The sequence below is a fragment of the Atractosteus spatula genome, chromosome 11 (assembly GCF_055471065.1).
Source record: "Atractosteus spatula isolate fAtrSpa1 chromosome 11, fAtrSpa1.hap1, whole genome shotgun sequence".
NCBI lineage: Eukaryota > Metazoa > Chordata > Actinopteri > Semionotiformes > Lepisosteidae > Atractosteus > Atractosteus spatula.
In genome coordinates, this window is record NC_142716.1 from 32634434 (window position 1) to 32655636 (window position 21203).

At 39.9% G+C, this 21203-nt stretch overlaps 1 protein-coding gene across 1 annotated transcript in view; it reads right to left on the reverse strand.

Moving 5' to 3' along the window:
* Positions 1-5204: 5204 nt before the first annotated feature.
* The window catches only part of tm2d1 (TM2 domain containing 1), a 31297-nt gene continuing 15298 nt past the window's right edge, over positions 5205-21203 (reverse strand). The window contains exons 6-7 of the mRNA XM_088927008.1: positions 14093-14214; positions 5205-6692 (exon numbers count right to left, since the gene is read on the reverse strand). Coding sequence (XP_088783134.1) covers positions 14104-14214 — 111 coding nt within the window. The 3' untranslated portion in view covers positions 5205-6692; positions 14093-14103. The remainder of the gene's footprint in view (positions 6693-14092; positions 14215-21203) is intronic.

A 21203-nucleotide genomic window follows, 5' to 3' on the forward strand; every position in this document is an offset into this window, starting at 1 on the left:
GAAAAAGGCTAATTTAATGTCAATACCCAAATAAAAAGACTTAATAGCCAAAACATCCTTAATTCTATTTTTCATTATGGAATTAATCTTTATTTGTTCTTTTGTAGCCAACGCATGCCGACGCAGCTCCCCACCTTTACAACAATAAACATAAAAAAATAAACATTATAAAAGACCTTTCCTGTTTTATTGTTTTCATTCTAATGTGTGAACTTTATTTGAGCTTTAGAAGAATTGAATCTTGAGCCGAGCAGTGAGGTTGTCCAGAATGGAAAGAATAAGGACAGCAGTGTGTCAGTCAGTCTAAACTGGAGCCTCCTTATGGTGTGACCATGAACAGAAACGGGGTGTTTTTCATCAGAAGATCTGTGATGAAGAGGAAATTTATCGTTTCTTGTAAAAAAAAAAACATCTCAACTTCTGTGTAACTAGTTTGGCAATAGGGTTACATTATTGCTACAATATGAGTGCTTGGTGACAGATGCAAGCCTACTGTATATTCAAAACACGTACAGAAAATTAAGCAGTAAAGAATGGTACATTTTTCCAGACCTGTGTTTCACTTGAGCACAATGCTGAGGTTTTCAACTCTGTTCATTACAGTGGAGGAACACCTGGGTGTCAACACCTTAGGCGGGACTTTGTCTTTTACTGGAAGAATGGCACCTCATTAATCATGGTCATATCCATAAATCAAGATGGGAAGAACAGTGACTCCTACTGGTCTTCACACATATTGCATACAGAAATTCATTTTGATAGCTTTATCTCCTGGATACTGAGCTACTGTTGGTTAGTGTCTGTTTATTATGGTTAGCGAAATTCAGAGTTATCAGATAAGACATGCAGGGACGATCGATTAAGAAGGTATTTTCAACTAGGAATAGCAATAGGTTTTAATTGTCCTGCTAAGACGTTCCTGCCGAGCAGCGAGCAGTGGAGCTGGGAATTGCGTTCCGAGTGAATTCTCAGCCACGGTCTGAAATGTCGCAGCTCAGGGGTTGGAAAATGAAGCCTTTAATCTGCAAAGTGAACGAACATCAGCAAGAGTTCTAGATTGGCCTAGACAGATTAAAAAATGTTGTTAAAACAAGTAACACCAGTTAAACACGGGACATCGCTATATCGGCCTTGACCTATATTTGTCTAAGAGGGAGAATGACGTGATTCCTCCCTGGGAGCCATAATGTAGAAGGAGAAAAGGTGGGAGGACAGTGGGCTTATATACCTTGGAGAACCTTTAACACAGGAAACTATTTATCATAGCAGGTTTGGTTGATATTGCTCCCATACTGAACCAATTAGGGCTGGCTTGTTTCGTCATCCCTCACAAGCTGGACTGAGGGGCTTTGGAGCGTGGTACAGTGCGGTAATTGAATTTTGATTAAACACACATGGCTCGTGACCTTGCATGGATATTTAGAAGCCATGACCTACTCTGAAAGATGTCACTGAGCCAAGAACTTGCCAGAAAACAGGATGTTCTGTTGGGGGCCGGGGAGGGGGGGATATGTATGAAAATCAGGGACAGCTGGAGAACAAAGATTTCTTTATTTTTTTTCTTTCCATCTTCCATTTCTACCTTTTCTTAAAGCCTGTTGGAAGCATTTTGAAAGGTAATAGATGAATTGGTTGGAAGGCTTTTTTGGGTCTGATTTTCAGGAGTGGTTTTGCAATTTGTGGACTTATTTAGAGAGATACATGGTTAACTCCTCCTTCGCTGGGCCCCCGAAATCGCAGCTCCAAACATTTCAGAACAGCTTGAATAAATATACATATATGTGGGATAGTGACATGAAGCTCAGAGGGATTTTAATTCGGTCTTTAACCACAGCTACTGCTGCTAGTTTGCTGTAATCCTATCAGCTATTTGGATATGGGTTCCAGATATTCAACAGTAATCTAGTGTTCCTTTTCACCACAGATACCTCCTAACATTCTGTGTGTCCAATTGCATTTGACATCCAGTTTTTTTTCTCTAATATGAAATGCCCAATTCAAGGAGTAGCTTTCACTGTCTGGAAAGATACTCTTTTTTTTATTCACAATGGACTAATTCAACCGATTTCAGCAGAGAATGGAGCCTCATGCATATAATCACCAAGCAGCACACAGGCAGCATCAGTACAGGTAGTAACCTAAACATTTATTGATATTAACTTAGCATAACAAACAAACATTGTACAGATGTCACACCTGCATCTCTGTCCATCCTCCTTGGTTTGTAAGAGCCCCTGCTGGGCAGAGGGGTCCTTGCGTAAAGAGACATGAGTTACCTACTTACCTGGTTAAGAGGGAACTTCCTCTTTAACTTAAATACAGAGTAGCAGGTACAGGGTTTACAGATCAAACCCCTCCCTGCTTCTTGGGAATCCTACAGAACATGGTACAGAGAGTTCCTTCTGGTACGCGGAAATGAATTTTACCATCATTCAATATTCATAGCCAGTCAACTATTTCTGACCACTCATCACCACGGTTTTGATGTTGTGAAATGCAGTCACCTTAGCCATGAGCCATAATTTTTGTACGATAAAGTCTCCTGCTTGAATCTTTATAGTAGCCCACTGTGTGCAAGCATGCTTTAATAATCAGATTAAGGACATTTTTTGACAAACAATGGTAATTCTTAGCTGCTTAAGAAATAACACATTATTCATGTCACTTTAAATTTTCTCATGAATTTGACACTCAGTCTGATGTATTTAGTTTTGTTTTGATTACATGCCGAATCATTCGAGAAATGGAGGAACAGGTCACAGGGCTCTGGACAGATGTGGACTCCAGTCTCTAGTGTGGACAATGAAGTCATATCCTTAAGCAAGGCTCTTAACTACAACTACACAGCAAAGGACACTATGGTGTATTGGCTTGCAGTAGACAAGCATTTATCCCATAGGATGCTGTTGTTTTTATGAATACATTTCCTAAATAGAAGATTTAATAGAATGTGGGACATTCACATGAAACCAAACAAGTCTGATTTAAAAATGCTTTTTAATGATACTAATAGGAAAAAAATCACCTCACCACCACAGATCAGTCTGCAGCTCTGGCACAGGGCTGTAGCCATGAGCTAAAGAAAGTGACTGAGAGCTCAAGAGTGACTTTCAGACTTATTTATCTTAGCGTTTTTGTTTTTGCTTTTAATCAATTTGGCCCTTTCCGTCTATACTTCGGCGTCCTGGGCTAAATTAAAATAAATTAGAATGATCTCAGTGGGCGCTTCCCTATTTAAGAAAAAAGTTGTTTCCTAAGACCAAAGGTTAACAATCCTACTTCTGGCAAGCTCCAATACAGCTAGTCTTATAGGTTCCTCCCCTAAATCACCTAACAACTGAGAATACTTGTAAGCTTGAACAGAGAGTTATTTGTTCAATTAATGGAACTCTGGTCCTTGACTACTGAGGGGTATTCAAAGTCTTGCTCCAAATGATCTCTTAATGACTTAATTGAACAAATTGCCTGCTTCCTTGATCACAATTAAATGATAAAGTCTTTAGAAACGAAGGATTTAACGGTTACCTTTAAAACCTGCAGGATGAGGGCTCTGGCAGAGCCGAGTACTAGGAGCTGCATGTGATGTCATTCAGCAGCTCAAAGTGACACGTGAGCGTGCATCCAAGTGTGTGATCTCCAAGCTTTGTACCGTTATTCATCATCAGCAATGGAGCTATAGCAAATAAGGAGCACCAGATATTAACACAACTAAGAAAAATAAAATGGTTAGCATTCATGATTAGTTTTAAGACTTAGCAGACCCTCAATTTCAGAGTTCTTTTAAAATGTAGAGGGCAATTTGAATCTCTGCTATTTATTTCTGGTTGCATGTTTTTCCTGGACAGACATAGGCTCAGCTCATCCCCTACTGAGGTGCAACACCCATTTGGGTGAACAAGGCAGCCATTCTGTGCCAGCAGCCCCACTGCACATCAGATCAGGTGGAGACATGAGAAAGTATTTCACTAGATAAATGAAGTGGAAATTTAAGAAAGGCAGACTATGCAAGCTGAAACTGAGATGGAGCCTAGACTCCCTTACTTTTACAAATGGCACCAGGGAATCTTCGGTGACCAAGAGGTCCGGATCTTGATTTAAAAATCTCAGGTCAAGGATGGCACCTCCTACAGCAGAATTCCTGGTTACCATAACTGGGCAGTGATTTTGAACCTAATCCATATGAGAGAGTTTCAACTACTGGTACACCACTGTACTTCTATAAGGTGTTCACTTAGACATCTGCTTTATTTAAACAATTGTACTGTGAAAAGGATGTGTAGCAATGAAATTTGCTGCTCATACGAATGGGACATATTCCCACAGTGGATGTTGAGCTATATCATGTGTATGCAAGCCAACAGGGACAGTAAATGTAGTAAAGTGCTCAGGAGTGTACTTCTGCACTCTTTCTCCCATTTATATGTGCACCAAATTTAGAAACTCCTATACAGAAATTCAAATATATCAGCTTGCAAAGTAGGCAGTCTATATATACAAGTAATAGGTTTACTCCATGCTGAAAAAAAGAAGAGAGAAAACAGAACGTTTCAGCCGTGGAGCCTTCTTCAGGTGTGTACAGCATGGAATAAACCTATTACTTGATCCTTTGCAGCCTACGCATGCTGACGCAGCTCCCCACCTGAACTACTACAGTCTATATACAGTATACGCTACTTCTAAGGCTTGCAATGACAACTTCTTGTTACAAAGGGCGTCTGAAAAATAGTTTATGCAAAGCAGATGACCAGCAGACTATCACAAGGTACTACCACTGTGCAGCAAGTAGCTCTTTCAAGCAATTGTGTTAACTTGACTGAAATAACTGCATTTGTCACCCAAAGACAAATGAACAGGTCCAGGTCCAGATGTATGGCATAAACAATAAAGGTTAAGGCTAAAGGGTATTCCTATGGCTCATGCACCCTCTCCGAGCTGCTTCCTGGTCTGCCCTCGGTTTGCCTTGGCGTGATGCTTCCTGCCAACAGGATGACAAACAGGAGCGCACCCACAAAACACACAGTGAAGTGGCATATTCTGCTGTCCAGCGAGAGCTGTGCTGCTCTGCATCTCTTGCACAGAGCACACTACAGATCTAACCCACATCCTTGTGTTATACTGACTGAAATAAAACTGTTAATTCAGGAAGAGAGAATAAGGAGGATGTATTTGAGTTTCATTTTTCATAATCAAAAAAGGAACGCCCGTGTGTGTCATGATTTTATTGTTCACATTTTTCTCCTGTGGGAGGGAAAAGGAATGAAAAAAGCATCTGCCCTGCACAACTTGTGCACAAGGTTCACATAAGAAGAAAAATAATGACAACAACATAAATCAATTCACTTTGGAAAGACATATTCAAATAAAGTGTAACACACAGGGCATAATGTGAATAAATTAACAAGACTTTAAACAGAATAACGTTTATTTACAGCTTGTTAACACTATTTTCTAGGGGATATTCCTTACAAATGAGAATACAGTGTGAAATGTATGGCCCCTTTCAATAACAGGAGCATTAAGGTGGTGGTACAAGAGTCTATTTTATTTCACCTTTCACAGCTGGGGCTAAACATCTTTATTTCAGACCTCATTCTGAAGCCACACATGGGAGCATTAAAGCGATTAGCTTCAATATTGAAAATCTGTTAGCTATCCCCATAAAAAGCAAACAGCAGGTTAAGAAAGACATCTTAAATGTTTAAGTCTTCCATTCAGTGTAGCAGGATTATAATTAGGTTTGCTGGAGAAAACACTTTCCAAACACAAATTGGAGTGAGCTGTCAGAACCCTACACAAACTCACGAAATAAAGGGCCTGCACACTGATGTGTTTGGTTAATGCTAACATGAATCACATACCAATCTGGACATGAAATACCTCCAATACCTACAGATCTTTTGGACAGTGCACTTTCGCAAGACATTTCAGTAGATGTTTGGGGGAATCAAACAAGATCTTTGTGTTGCTCTTAGGAAGGCTGACCACAAAACAAACTCAACACTGCATCGATACCTTAAAAAAGACCCATTTTGCAATTCATAAGAGGGACTTACAGAGTCCTGGGACTAATATGTTGGAATTTGTTATAATGTACAAAGCAAGCATTTCAATCTTTAGATTTTATATTTTGTCTGCTTAAGTAATGGAAAAGTGTCTACTGGTTATGTACAACACTTATGGGTTTAGATAAAAGCCTGCCATGACACATCAGCTTCCAATTTGGCTGTGTTTTGCAAAAACATCACAGGACACAACAGAAGTTGTACTAACACCTGCCTGGCGGTGTGAGAGAGAACTCCAGGGTCTTCGATCAGTCCATTGAGGCTAAAAGAAGAGGAATCTGTTAAAAAATGAATGAAACCTCTTCATCTAGGATTCTCTCAACCTCCTGTACTGTGAAGCTACAGTCAGGACAGAAGCTCTGAAGACACATCTATCACTTCAAACGGCTTCCTTCTTCGAGACCTAAACGTTGTGAAGTTCAGACCGCTGTCTTCTAAGAACGCCACATCCATTTATTGACCCAAACCTTTTCTGTATTTTTATTAAACCCTTGCTTTTTGCTCATTTCTTGTGTCCAGTCTATCAATTGGCCTCTAAGAGCTTTAAAGAAAAATTGAAAGGGAATGGAAGACCATCTCCAGTCACCAAATCCATGTTCTTTTGTTCATTTTTAAACAAGGATTCTCCACCTGGAATAAAGCACAAAAAAGACTTTTTCAAAATATGAAGTCATAGAAAAATATTAAACTAAAAAATACTGTTGACAAAAGGTGATACCATATTTTCATGAGCCTTGAATTTTCAATATATCACGTTCTAATGTTCTTGCCTGCCCTTACTACTTTGCTTAGCATCATAATACTAAGTAATATAATTTGTGGTTCACAGTAGTATTATTCCCATCTACATCAGACTTGGACAAACTGAAAAGTTGTTATACTCTATTTCAATCATTATTCCCTATGGTAACTGCAAATATACCTTAAGCTAGTTTTTTTTCAAAATATTAAAAAATGCTTTTGAATTTCCAGCCAATGTGGTATTAACAGTTGGCAACAGAGAGTGTGTGCATGCCTTATTTATCTTAGCTTGAAAAATTCATGAAGTGTGACTTATTTCTAGTATGGCAGATGTATTGCGATGAGTTTTGGGGAAGATCTGCTGCAGACTAACTTAACTTAAGCAGCTTCTAGAGGTTGTAATATTATTATTATTATTATTATTATTATTATTATTATTATTATTATTAACTTATTATTAACTTCTCCAAGCACTTGTAAATTATCAAAACTGTTAATGTAAAATTCTGAAGCTAATTTCAAAGATCATGATCTGTCAAGGATATTGAATACCTCTGATTTGATTTTAGCATGCAATAGTCAAGTGTTTACAATAAATCAAGATCATAGTTCAGATTTAATTATCCTTTGAGGATTGGAAATTTGTGTGGCTTCCATTACTTGTATCATACAATTTCAGACCATTTTGGCATTTCATTTGAGACTAGCTTGCCATTTTTTCGAAAGGGTTTGATATGGGCTATTGAATTGTTAATACTTCTGCTCAGCACTGTTCTGGTCATTTCCCCTGTCTCTACTAACTCTACATCAACTGAGTTAGTCAATAAAGGTAACTGATTATATTGCAGGTGCTGTGACTCCAGTACACACAGACTGGTCTTTTCAAAATGCACCCAACCTTACTTTAACAGTACTATGTGCCAAATAAAAAGAAACCATCACAAGGAGGATAATAAAATTAAAAATGACCTGAAATTTTAAAGCGGCTTTTTACTGGAATGGAGGGAAATAAGAACACTAGAGTCCTTTTCTTCATGATTTACAGATTACTTAATCCACTAGTTTTTAAAACTTCCTTTGTGAAACCCTTAGTCAAGAAACTTAATTTTGATAGCTGAATTTCAGGTACATTCAGGTGTTCAGTACAGTATTTCAAAACGTCTGTTCTTAGCTAATGAGCCTGAAAAGGCAGCACTTAAAGAAACAGTTTTCTGGAAAATATTCTAACAAATTATTCCATTTTACATTACATGTTACACAGGAAAAAAATCTTATTGTAAAATAAGGCATTAATCAAACCACAAATAAAATCAGATCCTGACTTCAGCTTGCCATACTCGCAAATCATAAAAATAATTTCACCCCACAGAGTCAGAGAATACTAAGCATTACATAGTGTTGCATTTGTGTTTTTGATTTCTCCAGCACAGCTTGCTAATAGAGGGATGACCAGGGTGGCAAACTTAGACAAAACAAAAATATTACAATAAATAACACAAATATAGTGCTCATGTTGGTTACAGCTTTAAACAGATATTTACATGCCTGTGAACCATCAGAGTCCTGTGTTCAACAGACACAGAAAACCTTTATATAGTTTTCTATCCACAAAATGTAAACACAAAACAGCTAAGACAGGGACTACATCTCTCTTTCTAAATGGGTGGGAACCAATTTATCTACTATAAACAACTCATCACTTACCAAGGAGAGACGTTTCTAGCCTATGGATACTGCAACAGAGGAAACCAGAATTTCTACAAATACAGCAAACCCCTCCAGATTACCTGTACAGAACCTGGTTCCAAGTCTGAATAAAGAGGAAAACTCTCTAGCAGTACAATCCTCTCTGCTACCTCTGATAATGAGCATGATTCCTCTCTTTCCTACCTTCCTTTTTTGCTAATCCTCTCATCCTCCTGTTTATGTATTTATCTTGCCTTCAAGCCTGCTTTGTCCTGTGACCAGTTTTCATGGACTCTGGCATATCATCCCCAATAACAAAAGTCTGGTGACTGTTAAATATTCATGTTCTGGCAGATGATGAATGAACAGAGAATTAGTTTAACTATTAGTCCCACGGCTTTTGATCATCTGTATCTTCGCCTCAAGGTCCTAGAACAGCTAGGTGAGCACTTAAGACAATACTCATTGCACTGAACCTACAGACTAGAGTAATTCTGCTAGGAAGTACTAGTATTTAGTTACCCATCCTGAGCTAGAACAACTGTATGGAGAAGTTTCAGACAGGTTTCTGTTCTAATAATAGCACTGATATTGAATTAGTCAAATTAGTAAATGTAAGTGTTGATCTAATTTTGAATCCGATTCTTAACTGCTGCTCTTGATACCATGACATTCTGACAAATCATTTTTCAATCATTTTTTTGGAGACCTAGTCCTTTTGACAACACTTTAGATTGTTTTTAATGGACAATAATTTATCTGCAGGAGAATCTGCATCTGGACTGGGTAATGATACATGTGGTGTCCTACAGGGCTACATTTTAGGCCCTTTGTTATCTTTTTCATAAGTGCGTCCTCTTAGCAGGGTTTTTCATAGATATGACAACAATGTGAAAGAAATGCAGCTTTATATCTGCCAGTCCAATTGTCAATTGACAGAGGTAACAAAACAGACATTTTATAATAAATATGAAGTCAAAGGTGAAGAATATGGCATTAATCTTTGATTCCAAACTATTATATGAATTAGACATTATGCTCAAAATCATATGCTCATTCCATTGCCTGCATAATATTAATAAAACGGGATCTGTTGTTTTCTAATTCTGAGAAATTCATACAACCTTTATTACATCTACATTAAATCATCAGCTGATAGAGACATGTCATGGTGCAAAACTTAAGTAGAACAACTGATTGATGTAGTAAGGATCTCTTCTTTGCTCAAACATCAACACCCATTAAACTTTCAGGATGACTACTGGCCACTACTGACTGAACTCAAATTACAGCTGCAATTCATTAGAGACCTGCAGCTTTTGCAGGTCTCTATACATCTATAGATAAACTGTGGCTCTGCAGGACCAAATCTGGGCACTCCTGGTACAGACTGGGGACTTGGCTCCTTTCTTCATCATCTGGTAGTGTATAAAATCTGTGATTACAAGTAATTTCTGGAATCAAAGGAATCCTGTGGGGAGGAATGTCTGTTTAGATAACTTTCCAGCATGGCATGCTGCGAGTTAAGTGAATTGCTGCTTTGTCTTTGATGCAGGTGATCCTGATGTACAGAAAAACAATTTCACAAAAGCCTGCCAATGATGTCATTAGAGCAAATGATCAAAACGTCTTAATGAGGCAGGCTGGTGGGGGTCTTCATACAGCCACAGCTGTAGCTTGTGGACAGGTACGTCAAGCAGAGCAATCAGGACACTGCAATGATTAAGCTATGAAGGAGGACAGATACTGTGGCAGGAGGAGGGACCAATAAGGAAAGGGGTTTATTTGGACAAAGAACTGAAAGAGTCAAGCTGGGACACAGAAGGACAGTTTACTACAACCAATGAAAAGAAAACAACATTCATAAGCATTACCAAGAAATTCCATTTGAATAAAAGAAAACCGCGGTCTGTGTAACTACAAGGAAAGGACAGATAATGTTAAGGTTATAGTCTGAGCTGACTTTATTATCCTTTACACCTTTGGGTATGTGGCTTTGAGCATCAGTACAGTAAACTAGCTTCAGCAAGGCCTGATACAAGACAAGGCTTCCTGGCCTGACACATAGGAAGGGCTGCGCAGCCCTTGACTATCAATGAAACACGAGCTTCAAGGAATCTTGTTTTGCTCTGCAGAGGAAGCGAGCTGAGTGAATACACAGGTCTTGCAGGTGAAGTGTTCTGGACCAACAGCCTGCAAGTGAAACAGCACCCCTAAAAGCACACAAACATTAGGTTCATTCAGTAATGTAAAAAATAGCATCAAAAATATTTCTTAAACACGAAATAATATAATGAACGTGCTTAATCCTTCATAATCATTTGTGCAAATTACATTACAGGCATGTAATGGCTCATGACGAGCGAAACTCCAGGTAGACAAACATTAAAGCTGACAGCAACAGTGATCCTAGTATATTTATGAGAATTTTATTTCACTATATGCCTTTTATGCATGTTATTTTATTACACTCTCTAGAGCCTATGGAGGAGTTATGATAGTGTTTTGTAGCATAATTCAAGTAAAACATTACTGTTCGTTCTACCAGTTGTTTTGTGATTTTTGTATTTCTTTTGCTTACTAAGTTTAAGAATCATTTGTCCCAAATCAATTTAAGCTCAAAAGAATGACATAATTACTGTATTCTAACTGCAAAAAGTAGAAAGGATGTGGTTTAATTTAGCAAATGCATAGCTAGTAAAATACTAGAGCTTGGTTCAGATTGCTCGACAGATTTATTGAAGTCATGGACTTGTCATGGAGAATAGTTCATACAGTAAGTAAAGACCATTAGCTGGAAACCCTCCGCATGCAGTCCTGTCCCTCTTGTGAGAGCTGGTGAATCAGGCCAGCATCCCTTCTTGTCAGCAGGGGGGCTGGTCAGCCGTGTTGTAGCCTTTTTTTCCTTCTTGACCTGGTTCAGTTAGCCTCTTCCCTTACAAAACAATTCTTTGGTGCAGCATGTAATTTGCCACAGAACACGGCAAAATCCCGGTAAAAGATTATTAAAGCATGGATAGACCTAGTAATGTAGGATACAAATGATAAGAAACGGAAGGAAAAGTCTGAAAAAAAAAACAAGGAGCAAATTGCTGAGGAAGGCCCATGTGTCTTTCGTGGGGTTTAGGAAAATAAATTGCTGCTTTGCATGGGAGAGCTGAAGAGTTTAAACGTCTCTTCATTTCTTAAAAGGGCTATTCTGCATGACATTTACCAGGAAATATAACTGACCTGTGAACAGCCAGTTCTCAGAATTCATGCTGACTTTAGCTTCAATGACCCAGATATATTAGGATTATTGGGGGGAAAAAAAAGGAAAACCGAGCAGAGAGACTAAGCAGTTGGGTTTTTTTGTATTTCAGACTGCGATAATGTAAACATTTCAAGGCCTAATCTACTCCATATGTTTCTCTATGGTGGGACATGGCTCACAACAGCCCTGCCACCACAAACATGCATTGGGACTTTAAAGCTAACCAGACGGAGAATTGTGAGAGGGAGACGGCCCTGTACCCAGTGTAATGAGTGCAATCTCACGACCCTTTCTTTTTTTAAAAAAGTTTGTTTTACAGCCTGACATTTAATCATCCCTGTCCCAGTGCTGAGCCTGTTCTGTTGGGGGCAGTGGGAGCTCCCGCGCAGGAGAGCTCAGTGTCAGCTGGGCTGCATTACAGATGTCCTTGTGTTATGGTTCTGCTTACCCTGACAGGTCATTTAAGCTCTGGGGAAGAAATACAGCATTTTTTTGTGTGTGTGCACAAGGCCCAACCTGTTTTTGCCCCCCATCCCAGCCTCTTTCCTGCTCTGCTGTGTGCAGTGGTGGACGCAATGAAGATGTATGTGTCTTCAAGACCGGCTTTGACAATGTTTACTCTTCTTCCAGCTGCCGCCGAGCCCATCGGCAGATCTTCATGAATAAGAAACCAACTTGTTGAACAAACTCAAATGGACAAAACTCACCCCATGCACTCGGTCCTGTTCAACTAGTTAACAGTACAAGAGATGTGCAGAGATAACGCAATGCTTCAACGTTACATTTCTGCACACACCTGTTACCATGATTATAACTGGCGGAATCACCAATTGAAATTTTTGAATTTTCTGCCGTACACAAAATACCACAATAAAAAGCAGTCCTTTTAATTTGCTTATTGTAACCCATTTAACTATTCAAAACACAGCAGCACTCAGCAAGTTAAAAGCTGTGGTCTCATTTTCAACAAGTATTTTTCAGAAAATGTGAGCACTCAAAAATCCTCCTTTTTCCAATAGGCTAAAAACCTTTTGTGTCAGATTTTCAAGTAATTAAGTGATTCCACGCTGGAGTAACTTTGTGATTGATAAAATAAACAGCTAATAGATTTCCTGTTCATACAGAGACGCACTGGTCAAATTAACATGCATCAAAGTCAGCTTAAACAAAGTAAAAAACTCATTACTTAATAGAATGTATGGTATTTTACTCCAAAAACACAAATGCAGAACAGTACCAAGTTACGTAGACCGCAAAACTAATGTTAATTTTATATTTTTAGCCCACATTTAGAATGTAAGCAAAATGTATTAATTACAAATGTTAATGCTGGCCATCTTGAATGATTGAAGATTGTTTTTTTTTTGTCTACATATTCACTTTCTGATCTTTGTGTGTAAATCATTTCAAGTGATAAAAATCATCCTCGCTCTCAGGAGAATTAAAAAGGGCTTGTAGCCAAGGCCTGAGTTTGGAGGAGACTGGTTTTCCTGGTATGAAGGCCGTTCACTTTTACTGAAAGTAGCAGGATGCAATCTGGTTGGACTGCAAGACTGTTTGTAGACATTCCCTGCAGTGATGCATGTCTTTTCATACATATCTTTACTATGTCATCTGAAACTGCGGTTTAGCGTGTGAAAAAAGTACACAAAAACACTGTACTCCACAACTGTCTAGAAGTCCTACAGCCTTGTATCCCATCATAAGATAAAAAGGTCAAAGCTATGGCTAAACCAGACTCTTTATAAGACAAGACCATTTTTACCAGATCGGTAATGAAGGAAACACAAGACAAAGTATTGTGGCGTGAAAAGGTTTGAAAAGACTGACATCGTGTAGTGTAGATTGACAAGGACAAACTACAGTGCATTTAGAATACCTGCTTTAGAGCGCTATGCACAACTTTGGTCAGAATATTACAAAGATTACAGAGCAGCAACATCAGTGCAGAGAATACACTCTCCAACGCCTTAAAAGGCTAAAGGATTTTTTTTACTTGCACAGGCTAAAAGAACTGATGGTTTTTGTTCTTGTACAGGAAAGACTATGAAGGGACCTGATTAAAGTATTTAGACGTCTACGGAACCAACAGTGAAACACGAGCCAGAGGGCACAAATGGAAACTATGAAGAAGTGCATTTAAAACTGAAAACGGTTTTTACATAAAGGAAGCATGGAACAAGCTACCCAATAATGTTGTCAAAGTTGATATTTTGCTTCTTTTTTAAACAACGGATGTAAAAGAGATCAATTAGATATTAGAAAGCCAATGTGCTGGATGGGTTGGATGGCCTCCTCTCTTGTGTAACCTTCCTTGTGTTTATATGTGTGGCGTGACTGTTCTGCTTACCACTCTCTTCTCTAGGGCCCTGTCTGGGTCTTCCTGTAGGTCTCATTGTTGACAGTGAGGCGAGTGAGTCGTGCTCCGTAGTAATCCACTATGTAGCTGGAGCCGTCTGCTGGGCCCACAATCTGAGAGGGGAAAGGGAGATAAGCAATCTCAGTCAAGTACACAGGCTTGGGACTGGAACAAGGAGACTCTTTCACATAGCTCCCCCACCCCACCAGCTACATAAACAAGCAGAGGAGATTTTTCACTGAACTTATCAGGCTTTAGACAACCTCTTCTGAAAGAGCCCTAGACATCATTTATCAGCTAGACGTTTTTGCAGCTGACCCCACTACATTTACAAGGCCATTGGAAAAAACAAGAGCTACAGTCCAGAGATTTCACAGGAGATGAACACATAATGTGCCTGTTAGGGTGACGTCACCCGTTTATGATCTTCTCAGACTTTTGACAGCTCTGAAGTGACTAAAATATCATTAAGGTGATCTGCAAATCAAGTTGAAAGGATGGTGAGATTGGTAGGTATCATTCTGGGGTGAATACGGTCTTTATACCATTTGTATACAAACAGCTACATTGAGAATTAAGTGCTGAGAGTCTAGCTACAGCGCTAGTCAAAGAAAGGTAAGATCATTCATATCTTAACTACAGTATATAATATACACTTTCAGGATTTGTGTTAGGACAGTCAGTCTGTGAATGTGTAGGTTATCTATGGTTCATGGAGCCAAGTGGAATATTATCACAGCATGACTATGACTACATAGTATGGCTATGATTCAAGCTGTGTTTCATCTAAAATCTGCTCTGTAAACTGTAGATTACTATTATAACCTCTACCATGAATGCTGAATACTTAAGTATACATGGAGAAACACATGGATTAAACCCATGTTATTATTTCTGGAAAATGTACAATTAGTTGATATTTTAATTTCTACTTGGATATAAATACTCATACACATAGAAGGAATATATAATATATAAATATAAAGAATATATAATAATGTTCTTTCAACACTTGTAAGATAGATAAACACATGTTTTACTGTTCAAAGTAAGCAGTTACACAGATGAGCAACAGGAAGGAGAAACTATCCATACTAACAATTCATAGCGACTGTATGCTCTAAACATACTGTACACCATAAATCTGAAAAGTGTTGTAAGCTTTTCATTGGCTATCCCATGCGGTCAGTGACCACTGTCCTCCATTAAACTGAATGAGACTGACAAGACTAATAAGGGGTTAGCTCTTTGGTGCTCATGTTTCACTTTCAAATTCTGACACCCTGGGGTCTCAAGGTGCTGCATCCCAGCTTGTCTTCCTCCACCTGGTTCAGTCATGTGCCCTGTTCTCCCACGACTGCGTCGCCAGGGACAAAACAAACTCGATCGTCAAGTTTGCGTCTGATACAAAGATCATCGGCTTGATAACGAACGATGATGAGCCTGCATACAGGGAGGGGGTAGAAACGCTGACAGCATGGTGTCAGGACAACAACCTCTCTCTGAACACCAGCAAAACTAAGGAGTTGATCGTGGACTACAGGAAGCATTGAGGAACAGACCACGCACCCATTCACACCAGTGGGTCCGCAGTGGAGAGAGTCAACAGTTTCAAATTCCTAGGTGTCAACATCACAGACGATCTAACCTGAACCCACCACACCAACCTCATAGCCAAGACAGCACGGGCGCCTATTCTTTCTCCGCAGACTAAAGAAGTTCGGCATGCCGTCACACATCCTAACCAATTTTTACAGGTGCACCACTGAAAGCATCCTAACTGGCTGCATCACTGCCTGGTTTGGTAATTGCTCCACCTGAGAGCACAAGGTACAAGGTGAAAAGAGGGTGGTGAAACTCTGTTAGAAGCCTCAAGAAGGCCAGGTCTATCATCGGGGACCCCAGTCACCCTAACCACAACTTGTTTTCTCTACTACCACCTGGAAAACGATACCGAAGTATACAGACCGAGACCACCAGGTTTCGTAACAGCTTCTTCCCCCAGGCAGTAAGACTGCTAAACAGCCAACCACAGCAGACACCTGCAATTACCCAAATGGCCGCTGGCGAACAGGCAACCCCCTTGAACTGACAGGGTGCACCGGTACCCTCACTTGCACTCTCAGGACACATACGAAGAGCGCTAAATGCAAATTGTATTGTAAATTGCAATTGTGTAATTTATTGTATCCTAATGTTAATCTAATCCCTATAAATCCCTGTCCTTCTATCCCTCTTCTATCCCTCTTAACGAGCTTGCGGACAAAGCATTTCATTGCCGACAACACCGCTGTGTGCTGTACTGTTCATGCATGGATAAATAAACCTTGACTGATTGATTGATTACTGTATTATCAATTTAGAATTCTGATTCCATAACTGATTTGTTCAAGTCATTTTCAGCAAAGCCACATTTGTAGCTTCAACAAATTTGAAGTTAACAATTGGTAAAGCTTAAACTGGAAAACTATCCTCAGAATCACAAATCCAATCATTAGAAATGACTTTAGACACCCCCTCTCCCCTCACAAAAGAAGTCATTCATATGTGAGATATCGCTGAGCTCAGGGTTTCCTAGTTTATCAGGGAATGGCCATTTCAGTGCTGAACAAATTCATTTTATGGTGCAGCACAGCAATATGCAAACTATTAGTACACTTAAGTGCAGAATATTATTAAGTGTACAATTACTTAAGTATTATGTCCACCACGCCAAATGAACATTCCCAAATTGTAGGCTGCTTATTCGGTAGACTATTCCCACTCTGCTCAAAACCCCTATAGGAGCAAGACTTCTAATCTAAACAACTGGGTTTTCAGCGAACTTTTAGACCTTTACACTGGGCAAGCTCTGTAAAAGAGAGCTCCTGCTGGTCAACGAGACCCTCAGAATATTTAATAAAATACAAGATGATACACAGTGTGGCTCAGATCCTTCCTGCTATCCATTAAACTTATATCCGCTTAAGTACAAAAGGCTGCAACCCAGAGACCACATAATGGGTTCCTGCAGTTTGCTGATGTACACCTGGACATGTCAGAAAACATCTGATGCTCACATTTTCTACTGAGAATAATCGTAACTGCACAAACACTGTTGAAATGGCTGCCAGTGAAACAGTCTGTTCAGCATTATCCCGCCGGTCACGCATCTTCCTTAAAAGGTCTGAAATGTAACAGTAGCAGTCCGCTTGCAAATCATTTAAGCTGCCAGGCACAATGCATGCAAGAGTGTATCAGACTGTTCAAATATCAAGTCTGTGACTTGGTTTCTCTGCCATCATTAACGCTCCACAAAGACCACCAAACCTCTTTAACGACAGTATTTGAGCTTTAAAGACCGGATATCTATTTTTTATCACTGTGTCTTCAAGAAGTGGACGTACAGGCACTCTTTACTTTCTCAAAGAGAGCATTGTGAACATTGTGTAACACAAAGAGTAAGTTCTGTCAGACTTTGTACCTGAAAACACTCATGTAACGTCTGACGATCACTAAATGATTGCAGTGTTTTTCATACCAAAGGATCCCAAACCAATTCACATATAAGAGGGGACCAATTCATCTAATACTGAAGTACGCCACCTACTGTACATACCACCTGCAATAATAATATGTCCATTATAATCTTTTACCAGATTTAAGGTCTGGTATAAGTATAAAGCATTTAACATTTTTTTTATTTTAGAAACCACAAGTTGAAATGTCTCTTCATAAGGCTTTCTATATTATACCTTCTTGGCTGTTATTCACAAGGTGTCAAATGATGCAATTGACTTTCCATGCTGCTTTTTACACAATGTAGGCATAGTTAAATTATGACGCTCCAGAAATGAAAGCGCGGCTTAAATGTTTTCTTCCGAGAAGCATCACTGTTTATCAAAACTGTCACACTGCGAGCTGAGCACAGTGCGCGTCCAGACAGCACACAGCTAATCAAGTATGTAACTGAGCAGCAACTCCCAGAGCTGAACGGTGCCGCTTAAAAGCATTGCTCTCGGGGGGCCCTCAAAAAGACATTAAGAGTACAATAAAACAGCAGAGCGCAACTGTTAATCAAAGTTGCTGTTGTTCCTCGATTTGACAAATAGTGGGTGCTGCTGGCAGGGCTCCCTGGTATTGTGAGCAAAGGGGGCTGGTGAACACGGCTGTGTCTGGAGCAAAAGAAGGGATTTCTCAGGCCCAGGAAGCAGCAGGGGCAACAAAAAGGTAGCCCCATGGACTGGGGGAATAAAATATGTTCGACTTCCATCCGTCCATTTTCTAAGCTCTCCTTCGTATTCTGGGTCACAGGGGAGCCAGAGCCTATCCAGGCAAGGATACAAAGACGTGGAGAACACGCAGACTCCATGTGGTTCGCATCCCAGGTCTGGAACTGAATCCAGGGCCCCAACGCTGCTATGCCACCATGCCACCGTACTGACTAGTGTGTGCTACCTCTTCTTCCAAATAAAAGGAAATAACATGGGCAAGGCCCAACTTTTCCTCTTACCTCAAATACGCAGGCTTCACGATGAAGGCATTTTTTATGTGTGATCAGTCCCATTTTATTGACTTTTTACAAGATCTTACAATTAATACATCGACCTCTACCAGGGCTCCCGGTTACTTAGTGATTTTGATTGTTCTTTGCAGGTTTGCAGACATTTATCTTCTTTCACTGAGTGAATGTTTTAATTAGGTATATCCACTTAAAAATGTAGATATATCATTCAGAACTCGACAAACTGGAACATCTTTGGGAGGGGGTGAATATTTATGTAGGGCACTATAGCTTGTCTAGAGATCCTTTTCAAAAGGTCAAAAGGTATCAAAAGGTACCGCTGTCAAAACTGAAAAACCGAAAGACAGCTGATTAGGTACTGTTCTTCTGAATCTGATCGTCAGGTAAGGAGAGGAGGGAGACTCTGGGAGACCCTTGTATCACTGCTTTTTAAACCTCACAGCAGAGGGTGCACTGAAGAATGCCTTCAATTGACACTGTACATAATTTATTTACAAATGCAACGTCCCTGAGCCAAACGATAGCTTCTGGACCAGCTGTGTAGAGTGTTTTTCCAGAATGGTTTTCTTGAAGACAGACGTGTTGTGGTGAATTGAATATTTACTCATATAGTGGCAGGTGAGAAGAGTTTTGGACCTTTTTGAGGAATTTGTGGATTACTGCGAGTCGTTGGATGAGGGGAGGAGTGAATGTTTACCAGGACAGGGAGTCAAGGGAGTGGGGTAGAGCGTGGGGTTCCAGTGATGATGATGTGCATGGTGTCATGCTGGGTGTCTACTCTGTGAGTATGTGATGATCTTGATCAGACAGGGGTAAGCATTCTGCTGCTGAGAAAGACATTACAAGGGCTGAGGTCCAGAGAGTGGTACTGGCAGCGCCCCATGTTGTACTAGCAAGTCTGGAGATCACATTGTTGGCTGCTGTTGTCTTTAAGGTAATGTAATATCTACAGTCACTTCAACGTATATTGGAGTAGTATAGTGGTGTAATCTTTAACAGTTAATCTAAATGTTGAGCTTTTTTGTTGCTTTTGCATGGTGGAGGTGAAACAGGCTGGATGCTGTTTTTGCAGGGCTTAGTTTGGGTCGCCACATGTTGGAGTACTGTTCAAGTTTTGATATGTCCTCATTTAGGACCTGGTGCATGGTGTTCAGTCTGGGAGCTTATTCTGGCAGACAGATGTCATTGACATCTGAACTTTCGGGATGTGGTTTTTAGAAGGACATTTATGTACAGATTAAATAGGTGGGAGCCAGTGGTGTTCCTAAAGGGAGTCCATTTGCCTGTTGTTACTTGCTTCCTGTCCGAGGTTAACTCTGAATTGTCTATTGCTCAGCAGTGTTTGGATTATTTTGGTTGCCGTGGGGTTGGGCGGGGATGTGACAGCTTCAACAGAAGACGAGTGTGCTGGATCATATCGTAGGCTTTCATGAAGTCGTGGAACATAGCACCTGTCTCTAGTCTGAAGGCCATTTTCAATAAGGTAGTGTGGGACACTACTTCTTCTGTTGTGCTGATTCCTTGTAGAAACCAGTCAGGTCTACACTATGGACATCTTCAAGAGCTGGTATTAAGCCTAACAGGACAAGGCACTCAAGGATTTTGTAGGGGACTGACGGGAGGGAGACTGGGCAGTAGCTGGCTGGAAACTTGTAATCTTTTCCAGCTTTAGGAAGGGCAATGACCTTTGCTCTCCACCATAAAGTTGGGATGGTTTTGGAGTTCAAGACCAGTGTGCTGAACAAGGACATCCATGCGAGAGCTCAGTCAGTCATGGTAACAGGTGTTTTATTAACTCTGGCATGACTTTGTTGTATTCTGCCGCCTACACGTAATGATATTGACTTTTGTTTGAAACTATCAGGGGTTGCTAATATCTGAATCAGAGCCAATATTCTGTGAAACAGTGAGAAGGGAAGTTGGATTAGTGAAGAGGTATAGAAATGTATCGACAGAATTTTGCCAACAAATTACAACAGGTGAAAGGTTCAAATGAAACACTTTCACTTCAGCACTTTTTAACTCAATTTCCTTGCTGGTATTATTAGGCTTGCAACATTTTCATCTGGTATTCTGAGTCAACAAGCTGAACTCTCAGTTAATTCGTCACAGGTTTTGAGAATATGGTCACTGACTAAAAAGCAAATGTAAGGCATCTGAGATTTTAAATACTATTAAAACCATAGGCACCACTAAGAAATTAACCAAATCTATGTCTACTGTTGAAGAAGTTCAAGTAGGTAGCTGCTTCAGCCCTGCAACAGAACTCACTACATCACCTGCAAATATATATCCAATTCCATTCTCATTCAAGGCCTGAACAATTCTGGATCACTCAGATGACATCTTGTATTTCCAGCAGCCTTATTTACTGCATCTCTTACAGAAAATGTCCAGCTATTTCCATTGGCAAAACAGGAAGGAGACCGTTACAGGGAGCATGGCAGGGCTGCAAGGATCAAAGATCTCTCCAAGCCCATAGTTTCCCATTTCACCTCTAACTGCCATGATCATACTGGTATCTCTGTCTGCGTTCTCACAGAGGGGTTTCAGAACTTCTATTGCAGAAAGACACCTGAAAGCAAAATTATCCCGAAA